This window comes from Geotrypetes seraphini, chromosome 2 (genome assembly GCF_902459505.1).
Source record: "Geotrypetes seraphini chromosome 2, aGeoSer1.1, whole genome shotgun sequence".
NCBI lineage: Eukaryota > Metazoa > Chordata > Amphibia > Gymnophiona > Dermophiidae > Geotrypetes > Geotrypetes seraphini.
In genome coordinates, this window is record NC_047085.1 from 73,039,633 (window position 1) to 73,058,442 (window position 18,810).

General features: G+C 46.7%; 1 protein-coding gene across 3 annotated transcripts in view; it reads left to right on the plus strand.

Annotated features, from left to right (window-relative positions):
- Positions 1-4,621, plus strand: part of C2H8orf37 (chromosome 2 C8orf37 homolog) — a 62,408-nt gene extending 57,787 nt beyond the window's left edge. For 2 of the 3 annotated variants that reach the window (XM_033933680.1, XM_033933679.1), the window contains one exon: positions 3,293-4,621. In XM_033933680.1, coding sequence (XP_033789571.1) covers positions 3,293-3,452 — 160 coding nt within the window. In that variant the 3' untranslated portion in view covers positions 3,453-4,621. The remainder of the gene's footprint in view (positions 1-3,292) is intronic. The other variant, XR_004538339.1, reaches the window with a different exon arrangement.
- Positions 4,622-18,810: the final 14,189 nt, after the last annotated feature.

An 18,810-nucleotide genomic window follows, 5' to 3' on the forward strand; every position in this document is an offset into this window, starting at 1 on the left:
GTCTCTTAACTTTTCCAGATATTTTTGCCTGTCTTCCTCTTTCTGTGATCTTTTGTAGTTTATGAAAGCTAACCTCTTATTCCCTACCTTCTCAGCTACAACTTTTTGAAAACCAATGCAGCCTTCTTTTCCTCTTACTTTTACTTACTTGCCTCACAAAAAGGTTTGTTGCCCTTACAATTACTCCTTTCAGTTTTGCCCACTCCTTCCATACGTTCCCATCCAGCCAAAGTCTAGAACTTTGGCTTTTAAATGAGCCCTCTCTATACCCATCTTAATATTAAACCTTACGATGCAGAAAAAAGTAATGAATAAGTTACACTTTTCCCAATTTTAATACACATGTGGATTTGGGGTGGGGGGTTTCTTCGTTTTCCATTAAGAATATATATATGAATGTCATAAGATATTATTTTCAGGTGGTATATATTAGTTATATATGAATTTGGGAGGGGGTGGGGGTTAAATCTTATTGGTGTATGATATTGAAGATTTTTCAAGTGATGTTGTATTATAATTGCTTGATATTTACTGTACACTTGATGTAAGTTATAAAATGAATAAAGAATTAAAAAAAAAAAACACCTTACGATGCAGTAATCACTGGCTGCCAGATGATTCCCACTGTAGCATCAGAAACACTTTCCCCATTTGTAAGCACTAAGTCCAGTATGACCCCATCCCTCATGGGTTCCATTCTAACTTCTGGAACAGTTCTTGTAGAGAATCCAGGATTTTCCTACTTCTAGAAGACCCTGCAATAGGGATACCCAATCAACATCTGGCATGTTAAAATCACCTATTAGTAAAACTTCTCCTTTTTTAGATAGATTCTGAATGTCTACTATTTCTCTGTCCACTTTTGTCTGTGAAGGAGGCCTGTATATCACACCAATGTAAATATATTCACCATTCCCTCTTTCCAAATTGATCCACAGTGCCTCTTCCTTGTCCTGCAGATCCTTTAATATGATCTTTAACATATAACCACTACTCCCCCCTCCTTTTCTTCCAACCCGGTCTTTCCTGAAATAAGCCCAGTTTAACTACATCCCAGTCATGGTTCTCCCTGAACCACATTTCCGTGATCACCACTATATCCAATTCATCTTATTCCATCACAGCTTTGGAGGTTCTTTCTTCTTTCCCTTCCTATTGTTTTTAACCTTAAATGTCTTTTCTTCTACTAAGCAGATTGTATTTCTTTTCCCATTCTTTTCTCTTGTTTTTATTATGTATATAAAATTAGTCTTTATTATATTTTGTAAGATTTAGTTTTTTTTGTTAGTTGTGTTTGTTTCCCCAATTTTTGTGATTTTATTGATTTGTTCATCGCTTAGAATTTGGAATAAGCGATTAATCAAATTTTATAATAAACTTGAAAACTTGAAACTTTCTCATACTTCGAGCATTAGAATACCGTATATTGCTTTCCAGACATTTAGCTGCACTAAATAATAAAGAAGGAAGGAGGAGGAGGTGTTACTTGGACATCTGGAGCGGGCCCAGAGGTACACTCTCGCAGGAGAGGGCCATGGAGGGGCGGGGCCAGAGGTTCCAATGTACTTTGGTGCCTAGGGCCCACCGAAGAATTAATGTTGCCCTGAATAAAAGGCTTCATCAGGTTTTCTCAGAGGACTTGTATGCAGTGTTTCTCCCATGCTTTGATTTGAAAAAATGGGAACATATTAGTCCTTATTTTAAAAAATTGCATTGGTTGCCAATTGAGGAAAGAGTTTTATTTAAATTTATTTGTATCTGTTTTAAATTACTATTTGGTATGGCACCTGCCTACCTGGTTTCGCATTTTTCTTTGGACTGTTCCAACAGATCCACACATCGAATTCATCTGTTCACTTTTCCAACAGTAAAAGCTTGTAGGTATAAAAGATTTTTTTATAGAACCCTTGCTTTTCAAGATGGCAGAATGAATGACTAGTTGGGTAATATCTTTATACATGCGCCTTCTTATCTTACTTTTAGAAAATTAGTAAAAACCCAGCTGTTTGATCGATTTATAATTTGAAGGTTTATTGTTTTAACTTTTTAACTCATTTTTATTCTTATTTTAATATTGTATTTCATATGATATGTATCTTTCTACTGCTTGTCCAGTTTTTTTTGTTGTAAAACACCTCAAACTATTATGGCTTAGGCGGTATATAAGAATAAAATTATTATTATCTATAATAATAAAACCCTAAGCGCACATTTTTGCATGTTCCATTTTCCAAGATCAGTATGTCCCTGGCAGGTAGTAGTGCAAATGCATGCTTAGGGTTCTGTTTCCGTGTAAGCACACTCGCGGACCTCAAGGTGATGTTCGGTCTGGCCTGCTCCCTTAGTGCCTTGCCCTTAGTGTATTTTTAAGTTCAAAGACGCGGCAGCGGCTCCTGTCATGATCCCCACCTGTGTCAGAAGTCCAACACAGGTGGGGATCTTGAGAGGAGCCGCTGTGGCAACTTTAAACTTACAAATAATTCTGCCAGAGTCGGCCAGATAGCAGGAGATGAAGAGCAAGGGTGTACGGGATTCTTGGAGGGCTGGAGAAATGTAATGGGGTACGTTAAGGCGAGAGGGAGGCCCATGACAAAAACAGAGAGGGGTGGGAATTTGAATTAACATCGGGGAGGAGGCAAAGGGGAAAAGTCCAGGAAATCAGAAAGTTCAGGGTAGGAGGGAAAGAAGGAAGGAGAGGGTCCGGTTAGTTCCTCAGCCTGGAGGAGGGAAGTAGATAATAAGTGGCATTGTATCGGGATTGGAAAGGGAAGGAGGAAGGCCTGGTTTGAGAATTGTGGAGGTGATGGGGAGGTGCAAAGACCAAGCTTATTCTTTATCAATATATCTTGTTGTATTACATGCAGTTGCCAAAGGAAGGGGAGGGGATGGGTTTATAATTGAGAAATAGTTGGTATACTTATTAAATATTATATACTGTTTCAAGATTATAGTAAAAGATTATATAATGATACGTTATATATATAGTAATCTATGAAGGAATATCGAGTGTGTACGTAATGAAATTGTATAAATTTAAATGGTACACTTGTTGTTATATGAAAAATGAATAAAAAACTTAAAACAAGCTTATTCTTTCTCTAGGAAGGGGTGCTGCTGGACAGGGGGGAGATAAAAGTAAGGGAGAAGGGCTGCTAGCACCCATTAATGTAACAGGCTAAAAAACTAGTTATTATTAATCATGCAGTTGATTTTTGTTTATAATGCATAGAAACAGAATGGTAAGTAGTCCTCGGTTTAGAATAGTACTGAGATGTATGTTTGCTATTGACAGAAATAATATGCCTGAGTTCAGCAGATTACAAGAGAAGATGTTAAAGAAGAAGGGAGCACGGGCATACGCATGTCAGTGCAGTTGGAGATCTGTTCAGGAGCTAACCAACCTTGCAGAAGATCAGCACCTTCATTGGGTTTGTGGTAAACATGCTGAGTGAAGTTTTCTAGCATTGTGTACCCAGGGTTTTGGTATAATGAAGATGGATAACAGACTGTCAGCTTGTTCAGTTGGCTATGAAACAGAAAGAGAAGCACTGGCTTTCCTTCAATCACTGAAGACACATGGTCACTTACAGGTTTCTGTGAGATGGCCTATTAACTGTGACAATAATGTGGATACATCTGTTTTTATTGTGAATCGCTGTGATTATCCAACATAAGTCATGGTCAGTGGAATATACAGAAGAAAAGGTATGTGTGACAGTTTTAGAAAGAACAAATTTTACTAAGTGCTTGCTCTTTCAAAGCCAATCCGTAATTTTGAGCAGTGTAAAATGGATGTTTTAGCATTTTCTTCCTGGGTCCTGAGAGTGGGATAGCAAGAATTTGCTACTCTTGGCAGCCTTTCTGCATTGGTTAGTGCTATGTTTATAACCAGACAGAATTTGTGCCGAAAGATGTAAGATTTTGCAGATGAAAATTTTAAGTATTATAGCTTCATAAACATAGCAGAGCTGAAGAGCTATGACTGCAAGAAGACCATGGTAGCTAATGAGGAGATTAGTGACAAGTGGCGTGAAGGAAGGAGCAGGAGGCAGTGAGTCCAAATTTTCAGAGCACCTTCCACTCAGAATCAAGTACGTATCCAAAGCATAAGGATTTTTTATTGGATGAGATGGGAGATGTAATAGGCTTAGAATCACAGAAAGCCTAATTTAGGGGTCTGTAGTTCGTAATCTTGATTAAACCTATGAGAGTTAAAAATTATAAGGTCTACACCAGTAAAGGTTTTTGTTTTCCTAACTGTTGTCTATAATAAGACTTCTAAGGGGGTTGATCCAAACACAGACCTGTCTCATTAGCTGCTTTATACAATTCAAAACCGAACCACCCTGTGTAACGAACAGAAAAATTTCTGGATCCACCATATAATGTATGTAGAAAATATGATTTTATAGCAGTGTGAGAAAACTTGGTAGCAAAAATATTTTAAATTATCATTTGTTTTGCTGAAGCTGTTTCAAACTTTAGTTATTAGTTTACAAATTAAGGGCACTATTAACAATGAATTTCTCCCAGAGGCACAAAATGTGAGAAAAAAAATCACTGGATATGTTCAGAACTGAAGTTCAGTTTAATTAAAATAAATATAATGCCATCTCGCTGTAGTAAATTTGCATTACTCTCTTCGTTTTTTTACTGTCTGAAAGCTGACAAAATATGATTTTTTTCCACCCAAATTTATTTATTGACATGTATATACCATGTTCTTTTAGATGTCCACAACCAATGTTATGCTTACCAGGTGCTATGCTGACCAGGTATCAACAACCAATGTTATGCTGACCAACCATGTCTGAATTTGCTTGTCGAACATTTTTGCCATTTTACTGTGGCTTCCTTCAGGGTGACAGCCACTCATACAAGGGTTGGGCCCATGTGCCTAAGGACCTGCCCACAGGAGGGGCCTAAGGCTCCTGGGCCTATTCTGTTTGGCCCAGGAGCTTAGGCCCCACCTGTGGGCGGGGTTTCAGACGCCTGGGCCAATCCGGCCCCATTCCGGAACCGGCTGGCCTGCCGGACGGGCAGGCTTGGCACCAGTCCGTCCGGCCAATGTTGAAAGTACGGGGAAGGAGGGGAGGTAGGGGTCGTGGGGTCAGCTGGGGGGGCCGATCGGGGATTCGGGGGGGCGGTCGTTGGGGGGAGGGGAGTTGTGTCGAGGGCAGGAGGGCCTGGGATCCCTCCTTCCCATATTGTAGTGGGGGGTAGGGGGGTCGCCGTGGCCAGGAGGGCTTGGGCTCCCTTTCTGGCCAGATCGAGTTGGGGGGGGGGGTCGCCGGGGCCAGGAGGGCTTGGGCTTCCTCCTGGCCAGATCGTACTCGGCGGGGGGGCACGATCACCGGGGCAAGAGGGCTTGGGCTTCCTCTTGCCCCGATATTGGCGGGGGTGCCGCAGCTGCCGCAGAGCAGGAGGGCTTGGGCTCCCTCTTGCCCCGAAATTGTCGGGGTGGGGGATGTTTTGCGGCAGGAGAGATTGGCCATCTCCCCTGCCGCAATGCGATCACTCCTCTACCCGAACTGCCACAACCCGCGGCAGGAGAGATTGGGCATCTCTCCTGCCGTGGGTCAGTGGCAGTTCGGGTAGAGGGCTGATCGCATCGCAGTAGGGGAGATGAGGCATCTCTCCTGCCACGATGGTTGCTGTGGGTGGGTGGGTAGGTTGCCGGGCCGCTGAACTGATCGCGCCAGCGGCCATCAGCTTAGCGGCCCCTTTTTCGGCACTTAGACCTGGTTTGACTTTGTCTAAGTCAAAAAGGTATAAGTGCCAACTAGGCAACCTGCCTAAGGTTTTGGTTATACCTGCTGCACGCCTAGGTGTAGGTCGGCCCACTTCCCGCCCACCACTCACCCTTTCCCCTCCTCTAAACACGCCTCTTTTCTCTCTGTGCGTTTAGAGCTAGGGGAAAGGCCTAAGCTGGTTTTAGATACATCTAAAAACCAGCTTTGATTATGGATACTTGGACGATCAGGCTTTTTGATCGTCCAAGTAGCCATTTAGGACACTTTTTAGATGGTTTGTTCTTTTTTTTGATTATGAACCCCATACTGTATATTTATTTATTTATTCATTCATTAATTTTTCTATATTGTTCTCCCAGGAGAGCTCTGAACGGTTTACATGAATTTATTCAGGTATTCAAACATCTTTCCCTGTCTGTCCCGGCAGGCTCACGATCTATCTAATGTCATCAAAGGACAGGACACTTTCCCATCCAAATGCAGCAGCGTTTATGCACCCACATTGATGAATATAAGGAGTGCGCACAGGAGATGAGGAGCTGGTTTGTGGAGAGAGGGTATCCTCGTAAAGTAATTAAACATGCTTACAAGCGGGCCTTATATGCACCTCGTGTTTATTGCAGTCCTCCAATAGGGTTTCTGAAACGAATTTGACATGCGTCTTGCCATATTCAACTCAAGCTTTCGCTATCAAGAACGTTATCAAACAGCACTGGCAGGTGCTAAGCACTCATGAGGTGTTCCAGCAGGGTCCCAGATTCGCTTTTGCACGTCAGCGTAATCTTTGTGAATGTGTGACAAGATCTCAATATGTTACTCATAACAGAAATTTGGAAAGCTTCACAGGACACAAACCCTGTGGTCGAAGCACGGTCTGTGCCCACGCAATCACTATACAAGCGTTCACCCATAGAGATGTCACGTAGGCCCTGCAGGAGTCTACTGACTGCCTTACTGCAGCAGATGTTTATGTTGTTACATGTCCCTGCAAGAAGATATATGTGGGGGTGTACCATTAGAATTATAAGAGCACACATATATGAACATCTCAGCAGAATACTCAAAGGAGTAACAGAAGCCCCTCTGGTGCAGAACTGGAGGGATTTAGGGCAACAGCCGTCAGATTTGCAGCTTTTTTATCATTGACACAGTTACTCTTCCCCAAGGAGGGGATCTAGCTAGAATACTATGGAGGAACGAACAACGGTGGATTCACCGCTTACAATCCATACACCCTGCAGGTTTAAACAAAGAGGTTGAGTGGTGTGCATTTTTGTAATCTTTTATTCTGCTCTGGTGATTTTTCCTGTCTGGGAGGGTATTTTATAATGTTCTTTACAAAGTTTTTGTTTCTTAACATTTGGCTCTTCCTCTCTCTGCTTTTGAGCTTTTTACACTCGTGCTGTCACATATTTGATTTCTCTCCTGAGCAGCATATCAGTCTGACCAATTACAACAAAAGTCTTTCCTTTTGAGCAGTATACCATACTGACCAATCGCAGTAAGAGAGGCGGGTCCTCATGCTCCCTGTAGTTATTGACGTCAGCTGGACCGCTGCTTTTTTGCAGCCTGTTTGGTGCTGTTCCCCAGGGTGTCTTTTTTCAACATCAAGTGTGTAGATAAAAGGACTCCGGTAACCTGACTGGCAGCCAGACTAAAACAATGTTTAAATACATGGTTGTTAAATATTTATAATGAACTTTGTTTCTTAAATATGAGCACAATTTTCATAGCACATTTTTGTTCTTAGGCACTGCACATGGCAAATAAAATCAATATAAAAAGCTTATCCTTCTGGCTTCCTGATGTAGCTTAGCGAAACACAGACTGTGTTAGAGCCGTGAACTGACCTTTTCAGATAAATGGTCTACTGTTAAACAGTTTTTGTAGAGCCATAATATTTGCCACTCCAGTAGAAGCAAGATTCCTTGCTCCATGCAATGTGTTATGATTAAAATTCAAGCACCTTTCCAGCAATGACGTACCGCTGTTGTGGCGCCTTGTTGAAGAGCTTATGAGCACATTTAAACATTTAAAAGCCTTTAAATGTTACATGATGATATTATTTGAGAAACTTGCCCAGTATTGATGAGAGGGGGGTGTCTTTTGTGTTTTGTTCTATACATCCATCTTTAGCATTAACTTTTAACATTCAACTTTCTTCCAATTTTTCTGCTTTCTTCTCAAAATCTATCTACTTTTCTATGTCTTCCCTTCCCATCTATTCTTGTGTACTATCTCCTTCCTCTTTCATCTCCCCTATTCCCATCTATCCATAAGAAGCATTTCTTCTTTTATCCCAGGACAAGCAGGCAGGCATTCTCACTAGTGGGTGATGTCATCCGACAGAGCCCCGATACGGACATCTTGCAAGCATGTCTTGCTTGAAGAAACTCAGAAGTTTCGAGATGCCCGCACCGCGCATGCGCCAGTGCCTTCCCGCCCGATGGTCCGGGCGTGTCTCCTCAGTTCTTTTTCTTCCGCGGAGCTGAGAAGTCTATCTTCAATTTGCGCCCATTGAATCTTTTTTTTGCCTTCTATTTTGCTGCGGGTTGAGTTCTTTGGCTCTCCTGTGCATTTATTTCTTTCTTTGATTTCTTATTTCAAAAAAAAAAATAAAAAAAAAATTTTTCCTTCCGATACCGGGTCGGCCGCGTGGCTGGGGCCCCGCGCCTTCGACCTTGCGGCGGAGCTTTTCCGGCCTATGTCCCGGCCGATTACCGGTTTTAAAAAGTGTAGCAAGTGCCAGCGCGCGATTTCGCTCACGGACCCTCATCGACGCTGCTTACAGTGTCTGGGACCGGATCACTTCCCGAAATCGTGCCGGCCTTGCTCCACTCTGACGGCGAGAGCGTTTAAGCGCCGCTGTCTGCTGTGGGAGTCCATGTTCAAGATGGAAGCTTCATCGGATCCTGCAGCTTCAACATCGACATCGACGGGTGCTTCGACTCCTTCCGCGAAGCCCTCTGCCTCCCCGGCTGCTTCGGGCCTCCTGAAACCGGCATCGTTCACACCGGTTTCGGCCCCGGCTTCGGCGCCGGTGCCTTCCTCCGTCTCCTCGGAGCAGGTATAGACCCCGACAGTTCCACCAGTGGTGCTCAAGGTGCCGAAGACTGGCAAGCAGAAGCACGCAGCACCGAAGGAGCGCGGAGACCGTGCGGAAGGGCCCCCTTTTGGTGCGGATCCCTCCTTATCGGCTTCGTTGCGGTCCCTTCTGGAGGCTCAGTTCGTGGAGCTCATGCAGACCATGGGGCCTCGGCTGATTGCCACCATCCAGGGTGACCTCCCAGCTTCGGCTTCGAAGGGCGGACCGCCCCCTCCTCCTCCTCCTCGCCGCACGACCTCGTTACTCGGCGAGGAGGAGCGGCGAGCGGTGTCCGGGTCCTCGAGGATGTCCTCCATTAGTGCTGTGCCTCCTTTGGAACCAATTCCCTCGAGGAGGGCTTCTCTTAGTGATATGCCTCCCTTGGAGCCCATCCCCTCGAGGAAAGCCTCGTTTAGTGACCTGCCTCCCTTGGAACCGATTACTCCGCCCCATGACTCAGTGTGGCGTCCACCTTCGGGGCCACCCAGTCCTGGGCATAGCAGGAAGCAGGACGAGTTCTTCCGAACCCCCTATCAAGCCTGGGCGTCGTCGGGGGTGGCGCCGACTCTTCCGCCTCTGCAATCGACAGCATTGAGTCCGATCTGCTCCTTGGAGGCATCTGACCCAGTTTCTCACAGACGGGCTCGATCCCCTTCCAGGCATCGAGAGGGGCATCGATCCAGACATTCTTCGAAGCATTCCTCTCGGCACTCGACCGTCTCGCCTCAGAAGAAATTGCCTCGGTTGGGGTATGCTGCTTCGACTGGGTCTCCTCCTCCGGGCTCGGAATTCGAGGACACCGAGGTTTTCTACTCGTCCTGTTGCTCGCAGGCCTCTCTGGAGCCTGAAGCCTCTTCTTCTTCTAGTCCGTCTCGCAGACCGGCGACGGCGGACCAACTGTCCTTTTCGTCGTTCCTCAGGCAGATGGCAGATGACATGGACATTACTCTCGATGCTGGGTCTCGATATTCCAAGAAGTACCTCGATACCATGCACTTGCCTCGTCCTCCGGCAGAGTCCTTGCGGCTTCCCCTGCACAAGCTCCTCGACCAGACCTTCATGCGATGCTTCGAGTCTCCTTACTCTATCCCTGCGGTCCCTGGCAAATTGGATGCGCGGTACCGCACGGTGCATCATAAAGGCTTCGAGGGTCCTCAGCTTTCTCACCAGTCCCTCCTGGTCGAATCCTCGCTCAAGCGGTCTCATCCTGGCCAGGTCTATGCTTCAGTGCCTCCGGGCCGCGAGGGCAGAACTATGGATAAGTTTGGTCGACGCATCTATCAGAATTCGATGATGGCGTCTCAAGTCCTGAATTACAATTTCCACTTTGCAGCCTACTTGGAATTTTTTCTACCTGTGCTTCGGAAGTTCACACCATACATCGAGTCCCAGGCTAGGTTGGAGTTTGAGGAAGTGGTTCCTTCGCTGTCCCAACTTCGGCTTCAGTTAATGCAATCTGCCTATGATGCGTTCGAGCTCTCAGCCCGAGCGGCGGCTTGCTCGGTGGCGATGCGCCGGTTGGCCTGGTTGCGGACCATTGATATGGACCCGAATCTTCAGGACCGCCTGGCGAACGTCCCGTGTGCTGGGGTGGATCTTTTTGACGAATCCATCGAGACTGTCACGAAGAAGTTGTCTGACCACGAAAAGTCCTTCCAATCTATCCTTCGGCCGAAGCCTAAGCCTCAGCAGTCTCGACCTTCTCGTCCGCCGTTGATTTATCAGAGGCGTTATCAGCCGAGGCAAACTCCACCTGCGAGGCAACCGGCGAAGTGTCAGCCTCCCCAGAAGGGTCAGCCTAAGTCTCAGTCGCCTGCTGTCCCTAAGACCACTCAGCCTTTTTGACTGTCTCGTCGAGAGCATAACCAACCTCGTTCTGCCTCCCCCTGTTTTTCCCATCGGAGGGCGCCTCCATCATTTTTATCATCGCTGGGAGGCCATAACAACCGACTTCTGGGTCCTTACTATCATCAAGGAAGGATACTCTCTTCATTTCCATCGGGTCCCTCCGGACCACCCTCCAAGAGAGTATCCTTCCAACTTGACTCAGACCGCCCTTCTTCTTCAGGAAGCTCAGGCTTTGCTCCGGCTTCGTGCCGTGGAGCCGGTTCCGACGGACCAACTGAACCAGGGGTTTTACTCCCGGTACTTTCTTGTTCCGAAGAAGACGGGCGACCTGCGACCCATTTTGGACCTCAGGGTCCTCAACAAATTCCTAGTCAAAGAGAGGTTTCGCATGCTGACACTTGCTTCTCTCTACCCCCTCCTCGAGCAGAACGACTGGTTATGCTCTCTGGATCTCAAGGAGGCCTACACTCATATTCCCATTCATCCGGCCTCTCGCAAGTTCCTCAGATTTCGGGTGGGACATCTCCATCTGCAGTATCGAGTGCTTCCATTCGGCCTGTCTTCGTCCCCCAGAGTCTTCACCAAATGTCTGGTGGTGGTGGCCGCAGCCCTCCGGAACCAAGGTCTTCAGGTATTCCCTTACCTTGTCGACTGGCTGATCAAGGCTCCCTCGGCCTCGGGGGTCCTCTCAGCGACCCTGTCAACGATTCTGTTCCTACAGAGTTTGGGATTCGAGATCAACTTTCCCAAGTCTCATCTACAGCCGACCCAGTCTCTTCCCTTCATCGGGGCTGTCCTGGATACCGTATGTCTCAGAGCATTCCTTCCTCCTCAGCGCATGGATGCTCTCCTTCATCTCTGCCAGTCTGTGTCTTCTCGCCAGACCATCTCAGCGAGACACATGATGGTCCTCCTGGGCCACATGGCCTCTACAGTTCATGTGACGCTGTTTTCCAGACTCCACCTCAGAATTCCTCAGTGGACCCTGGCATCTCAGTGGACTCAGGTGTCGGATCCGTTGACTCGACACATCACAGTCACTCCTGCTCTTCGGCAGTCTCTACTCTGGTGGATGACCTCTTCGAATCTATCCAGAGGTTTGCTGTTTCATTCTCCTCCCCACCAGAAGGTTCTCACAACCGATTCCTCGACCTATGCCTGGGGAGCGCATGTGGATGGGCTTCGCACTCAGGGATTCTGGACCTGTGCGGACCGACTCCATCAAATCAATCTTCTGGAGCTCAGAGCCATCTTCAATGCTCTTCAAGCTTTTCAACATCTGCTTCACGACATGGTGGTCCTCATTCGCACCGACAATCAGGTCGCCATGTATTATGTCAATAAGCAGGGGGGCACGGGCTCGGCCTCCCTCTGCCAGGAAGCTCTCAGAGTCTGGGATTGGGCGGTCCGCCACAACGCCTTCCTCAAAGCTGTCTACATTCAGGGGAGGGACAATGTCTTGGCGGACAAACTGAGTCGTCTTCTCCAGCCTCACGAATGGACACTCCATTCCAAGCCCCTTCATCAGATCTTTGCTCAGTGGGGAACGCCTCAGATAGACCTCTTTGCGGCTCCCCACAATTTCAAGCTGCCTCAGTTTTGCTCCAGGATCTACGCTCCTCATCGCCTCGAGGCAGATGCTTTTCTGCTGGATTAGGGGAATCGCTTTCTGTATGCGTTTCCACCGTTCCCTCTCATTCAAAAGACTCTGGTCAAGCTGAAGTCCGAACATGCCACCATGATTCTGATAGCTCCTCGGTGGCCCAGGCAACCTTGGTTCTCCCTTCTACTTCAACTCAGCAGCAGGGAACCGTACCTACTTCCAGTGTTTCCTTCACTGCTTACTCAGCATCAGGGGTCTCTGCTTCATCCCAACCTGCAGTCTCTCCACCTGACAGCTTGGTTCCACTCAACGTAACTCCGCACCAGTTTTCCCAGGCGGTGAGGGATGTCTTGGAGGCTTCCAGGAAGCCTGCTACTCGTCAATGCTACTCTCAAAAATGGACTAGATTTTCTTCATGGTGTATTTCCAATTCTAAGGAGCCTCAGCGAGCCTCCCTATCCTCTGTTTTGGACTATCTTTTACATCTGTCTCAGTCTGGTCTCAAGTCGACATCTATACGAGTCCACCTATTGCGGCTTTCCATCAGCCTTTACATGGGAAACCTCTCTCTTCTCATCCTGTGGTTTCCAGATTTATGAAAGGACTTTTTCATGTCAATCCTCCTCTCAAACCGCCTCCAGTGGTTTGGGATCTAAATGTTGTCCTTTCTCAGCTTATGAAACCTCCTTTTGAGCCTCTGAGCAAGGCTCCACTAAAGTTTCTCACTTGGAAAGTGGTTTTTCTGGTGGCCCTCACATCTGCTCGCAGGGTCAGTGAGCTTCAGGCCTTGGTGGCGGACCCACCTTTCACAGTATTCCATCATGACAAGGTGGTCCTCCGCACACCCGAAATTCCTGCCTAAAGTGGTCTCTGAATTTCACCTCAACCAATCCATTGTGCTTCCAGTGTTCTTTCCAAAGCCTCATTCTCATCCTGGAGAATCAGCTCTTCACACTCTGGACTGTAAACGTGCTTTGGCTTTCTACTTGGATCGCACCAAACCACACAGAACTGCTCCTCAACTTTTCGTCTCCTTTGATCCGAACAAGTTGGGACGACCTGTATCGAAACGCACCATCTCCAACTGGATGGCGGCTTGTATCTCTTTCTGCTATGCCCAGGCTGGATTACCCCTTTCCTGTAAGGTCACAGCCCATAGGGTCAGAGCAATGGCAGCCTCTGTAGCCTTCCTCAGATCGACACCGATTGAGGAGATTTGTAGGGCTGCCACTTGGTCCTCGGTTCATACGTTCACCTCTCATTATTGTCTGGATACTTTCTCCAGACGGGATGGGCAGTTTGGCCAAACTGTGTTACAAAATTTGTTCTCCTAAGTTGCCAACTCTCCCTCCATCCCATTGAGGTTAGCTTGGAGGTCACCCACTAGTGAGAATACCTGCCTGCTTGTCCTGGGATAAAGCAATGTTACTTACCGTAACAGTTGTTATCCAGGGACAGCAGGCAGCTATTCTCACGTCCCACCCACCTCCCCTGGGTTGGCTTCTCTGCTAGCTACCTGAACTGAGGAGACACGCCCGGACCATCGGGCGGGAAGGCACTGGCGCATGCGCGGTGCGGGCATCTCGAAACTTCTGAGTTTCTTCAAGCAAGACATGCTTGCAAGATGTCCGTATCGGGGCTCTGTCGGATGACATCACCCACTAGTGAGAATAGCTGCCTGCTGTCCCTGGATAACAACTGTTACGGTAAGTAACATTGCTATCTCTTCCCTGCCCCTCCATCCCTGTGCACCATCTCATCCCTCTCCCATGGTCAGACAACTCTGTCTTCCCCCCTCATATGGTCTGGCATTTTTCTCCTCTCTCATTGTCTGGCATATCTCTCCCTTCCATCCCTCTTCCTGAGGTCCAACATCTCTGTCCTTCTCTCCTCTCCTTACTGCGGTCTGGCATCTCTCCTTCCTGCAATCTGGTATTCTTTCTCTCCCCTCCTCTTCCTTTCCATGTTCTGGCATCTCTCTCTCCTTCCCATTCCAGTGGCCTGAAATCTCTCTCTTCCCTCCTTCCATCACCCTTCTTTGGAATCTGACATTTCTCCCTTCTTTAAGTCATCTCTCCTCCCTCCTAGTGTAACATTTCTCCCTCCCTCCTATCCACTACTATCATGTCCAACAATTCTCCCTCTTCCCCATGTATACCATCTCTCTTTCTCTTTCACTCCACACACCTATGTCCAAGAATTTTCTTTTTTCTCTTCACTCACCCACCAGCAGCATCTCTTTTTCCCTCCCTTCCTAACCCCCAGTCTGTGCAGCCTCTGTCCTTCCCAACCCCTTCCGAGCTTGTGCAGCATCTGTCCTTCTTGCTTTCCCAAGCCTCCTCCCCATGCAGCATGTCATTTCCTCATTCCCAACCCCAGGCCTCTCCTCTCGGCTGGATCTTACGGTATGACCTGTTCCCAGTTCCTGACTCCCCCACCTACCACCTCCCCGCAGCTGAAATTTAAAATCTTTGTGCAGCCGACAACACAACAAAGCCAACCTCCCACCGTCAGCCTGCCCCGGAAGTGTTTTTTCTGCAGCACTTCCTCTTCCCGCGTAGGCAGGACACTGCAGAAAGAACACTTCTGGGGCAGGCTGACTGCAGGAGGCTGACTTTGTCGCACTGTTGGCTGCCCAAATATTTTTAATTTCAGCGGCAGGGAGGTGGTAGGTGTGGCAGTCGGGACTCAAGGAGGTTCTTGGAGCGGGTTTCACTACAGTGTAGTGTCAGGCGCAGTGTCACCACGAGCTGCATAAAACAGACAGATGGGCCAGATTCGCCCTGCGGGCCTTGTGTTTTACACATGTGCTCTATGCATTTCTTCTGATATTTCTCATCAGGAAAATTCTACTCAAACTTTACCAAGATCGAGACACCATGATCCTTATAGCATCTTGTTGGCCAGAAACAAGAAAGCAGCTTACTTCTTCAGTCGACAATCCAAGTACGGAAGCGAAGGACTCAATGCTCTGGTGTAGCCGTGGCCTCAGGAGATTCTCCTGTATGGTTTTCCTCCTTGGCCGATGGTCGGCCGAGTCATTTGGAGGATCGCAGCTCTTCCAGGCTGTATCATTCTGGTGGCTCCAGATTAGACTCACAGACCATGGTATGCAGATCTGAAGCGTTTGTGCGTGGGTCGCAGCCTTTGGCTGAGCGCTTGTCCAGATCTGCTCACACAGGGTCCAGTTGCCCTGGAGGATCCGGGTCACTTTGCTCTCACAGCATGGTTTTTAAGCATGCTGATTTAGAGCATAAAGGATATTCTATCCTGGTTGTTGATACTCTTCTTAAGTCTATGCAGTCATCCACAGTGTTGGCTTATGCTAAGGCATGGAAGATCTTCCTATTTTGTTATGCCCAGGACTAGGTGGATCCTTATTCAGCTCTGATCTCAATGATTCTTCAGGCTGGTTTGGATAAAGGCCTTTCTGTTGCATCTCTGTAGGTCCAAGTGGCCGGGCTCTCTTGTTTTAGATCCTGGGATAGTCGGTCCTCATTGGCGTCTCATCCTGATGTTGCTCGATTCTTGAAGGGGGCTCTTCGTGTCAGACCACCGGTTAAGCTTTTCCCTTCTGGGACCTTAACCTAGTGCTGTCTAGCCTTACCAAGGCCTCTTTTGAGCCCCTTCAAGATGCATCCCTCTTGGACTTGATGATCAAGACTGTTTTTCTGGTTACCATTACTTTGGCACGTCGTGTGTCAGAACTGCAGGCTTTGTCCGAGACCCTTTTCTCTGGATTTTGGAGTCAGGGGTTTCTCTTTGAACAGTTCCTTCTTGCCAAAGGTTGTTTTGGCTTTCAATGGTAATCAGGAAGTGTGTTTGCCTGTTTTTCAGCTGATTGGTTCCAAGACACAGAACTGCCTATTGCAGAAATTGGAGGTGCGCAACGTTCTTCTGTGTTATTTAGAGGTCACTGACGAGTTTTGCTTCTCTGATCATCTGTTTGTGCTGATTCATGCTTTTAAGCGGGGCGCTCCCACTTCCAAGGCCACAGTTTCCAGATGGATCCCAAGGGCTATTTTGTTAGCCTACCTATTTCTGGGAAACAATCCCCTGTTTCCATCAAGGTGTATTCTTCCAGGAGTGTGGTTTCTTCATAGGCCAAAGCTGAATCTGTCTCTCCTGAAGAGATTTGCAGGGCAGCAACATGGTCTTCTCTTCCCACATTTGCTAGGTTCTACAGAGTAGATGTAGCTGCTTAGACAGGACTTGGCTTGGTCTTAAGGGCCTGCACAGCAAGCCCACCCTAGCTGTTTGGGATACTGCTTTTGTACATCCTAGCTGTCTAGAATGTCTCACCTATTGCACTGGAAAAAGAGATTATGTATTTACCCTGGTAAGCTCTTTTTCCAGTAGATAGGTGAGACATTCTAGATTCCCTGCCCTGTTCTTTCTGCGCCTGCTTACAGTTTTCAGTCTGTGTATGCTGATTCTTGGATGGGGGCTGGGAAGAATTTGTATATATGTTGCATTTATTGGGGTGTAGTTTCTGAGTTCCTTTGATGCCTGTATTGGTGGTTAATGGTACTATTTAGTTATCTTTGAGCAGAACAATTTGTTTCGCCTGTTGCTACAGGTACCTCTACTTCACGAATGTTGGGTGCTCCTTGGTTCTTGAGTATTAAATGTAGAGGGTGCTAAACTGCACTGTGAAGTACTCCAGAAGCAGAGTGAAATTCCTTCTGCATCATGCGGGTATGGGGAAATAACCCAGCTGTTGAGAATGTCTCACCTAACTGCTGGAAAAGAGCTTACCAGGGTAAGTATATAATCTTTTTGGGGTTTTTTGTTGTTGTGTTTTTTTACAACTTGAGATCTAGCTAAGTACTTGGAACTTGGGCTGGCCACTGTTGCAAACAGAATGCTGGGCTTGATGGACCTTTGGTCTGTCCTAGTATGGCAATTCTTATGTTCTATAGTAGCACTAGCTTAACTTTTCACCAAGGGTATACAGTCAATATAAACCAAGTCAAAGGGTGAAACAGACCTTAGTCACCCCTTAGTGCCCTGGAATACTCATGAATTTTACCCCGATCCTCAGCGGCACCACTTGGAGCTCAACACAATCTCATTGCTCCAAGCTTTACGTGTCAAATCGTCACTGGATCGTTTATGTTGTAATATTTATATTTTTTCAAATTTTTCTTAACTTTTGCATATTCTATATTCACATTTTGAAATAATTTTAAGCATATCACTTAGCTTAGTCATGTGGTCTTTGGCAGGGGATTAACACCGACATGTTTCGCTATACAAGCTTTATCAAGGATAACCCCTATTAATGAACAAAAGTTAAAATTAATCATGTTCAAAAGAATAGTTGTTAAAGTCACCAATCTTAATGGAACCTAAAACAACTAAAAATGCCTTACCTCAACATGAATTGCCGCCAAACTCTGACCACTATATCAAGAGAGATGGCGGCGGCGTCTTTACAGAAATTAAATAGAGCAGAACCCGGGACAACTGTACCCACGTGATTACGTGGCCAACAGCGTCACGGGACTACTTGCCGGATTTAAAGCTACAGGATCAAATTATTATGGAGGAGACTGACAACCACCCAAAACAAGGACTAGATTAGCGTTCCCCACTCTAATTCCCCATTCAAGCCGTTAGGTGTTACTGTGTCAAGAACATATATCCATCTCTGCTCCTTGTAATTCAGCCATTCTTCACAATTTCCCCCCCATCATACCCCGCATCAAGGCTCTCAATTACCCGCCATTGTATCTGTTCTATAGTGTGCTGACTAGCCAAAAAATGCTCCACCAACGGAGCTTGTATATTCTTAGTTTTAACACGTGACTTGTGCTCGTTCAACCTTATGTGTACGGGCCTTGACGTACGGCCCACATACACAAGGTTGCACGGGCACACAATCACGTATACTACGTTGACTGACTGGCAATTTGTATTGCTGTTGGACTTTATTATTTTACCAGTATGAGGGTCCTTCCATGAGGCTCCCGAAATCGTGGTGGCGCACCATTGACAGTGTCCACACCCCATATGAGTGCCCTGTGTTTGCTCCCTATAATTACCCAATTTCTGTTGAATCAGGACCTGCCCTATGGTCTTCCCCTTCCTAAAAGAGAACATGGGAATTTCATGAAATATGGGGTGTACCTGCACTATATGCCAATATTTTTTAATAAGAGATATCAATTCTTTAGCAGCTATCGAGTACGGGAGCACACAAATTAATCTATCTATACTATCTTCGTGTTCCCTTTCAGCTAACAACAGGTCACGATTCACGTATTTTGCTCTTATAAAAGCCTGTTTTATTGATTTTGAGGGATAACCCCTAGCTTTAAACCGACTAGCTAACTCACTAGCCGCTATTTTAAAATCCCTATCGTCAGAAGATATTCTACGAGCCCTCAAAAATTGGCTGACTGGGAGATTAAATTTCAAATGATAGGGGTGATGGCTGGAAAAGTGCAGCAGAGTATTACGGGCCACAGATTTTCGGAAGAGTTGGGTGGTCAAACGACCTTCTTCCTTGATGATTC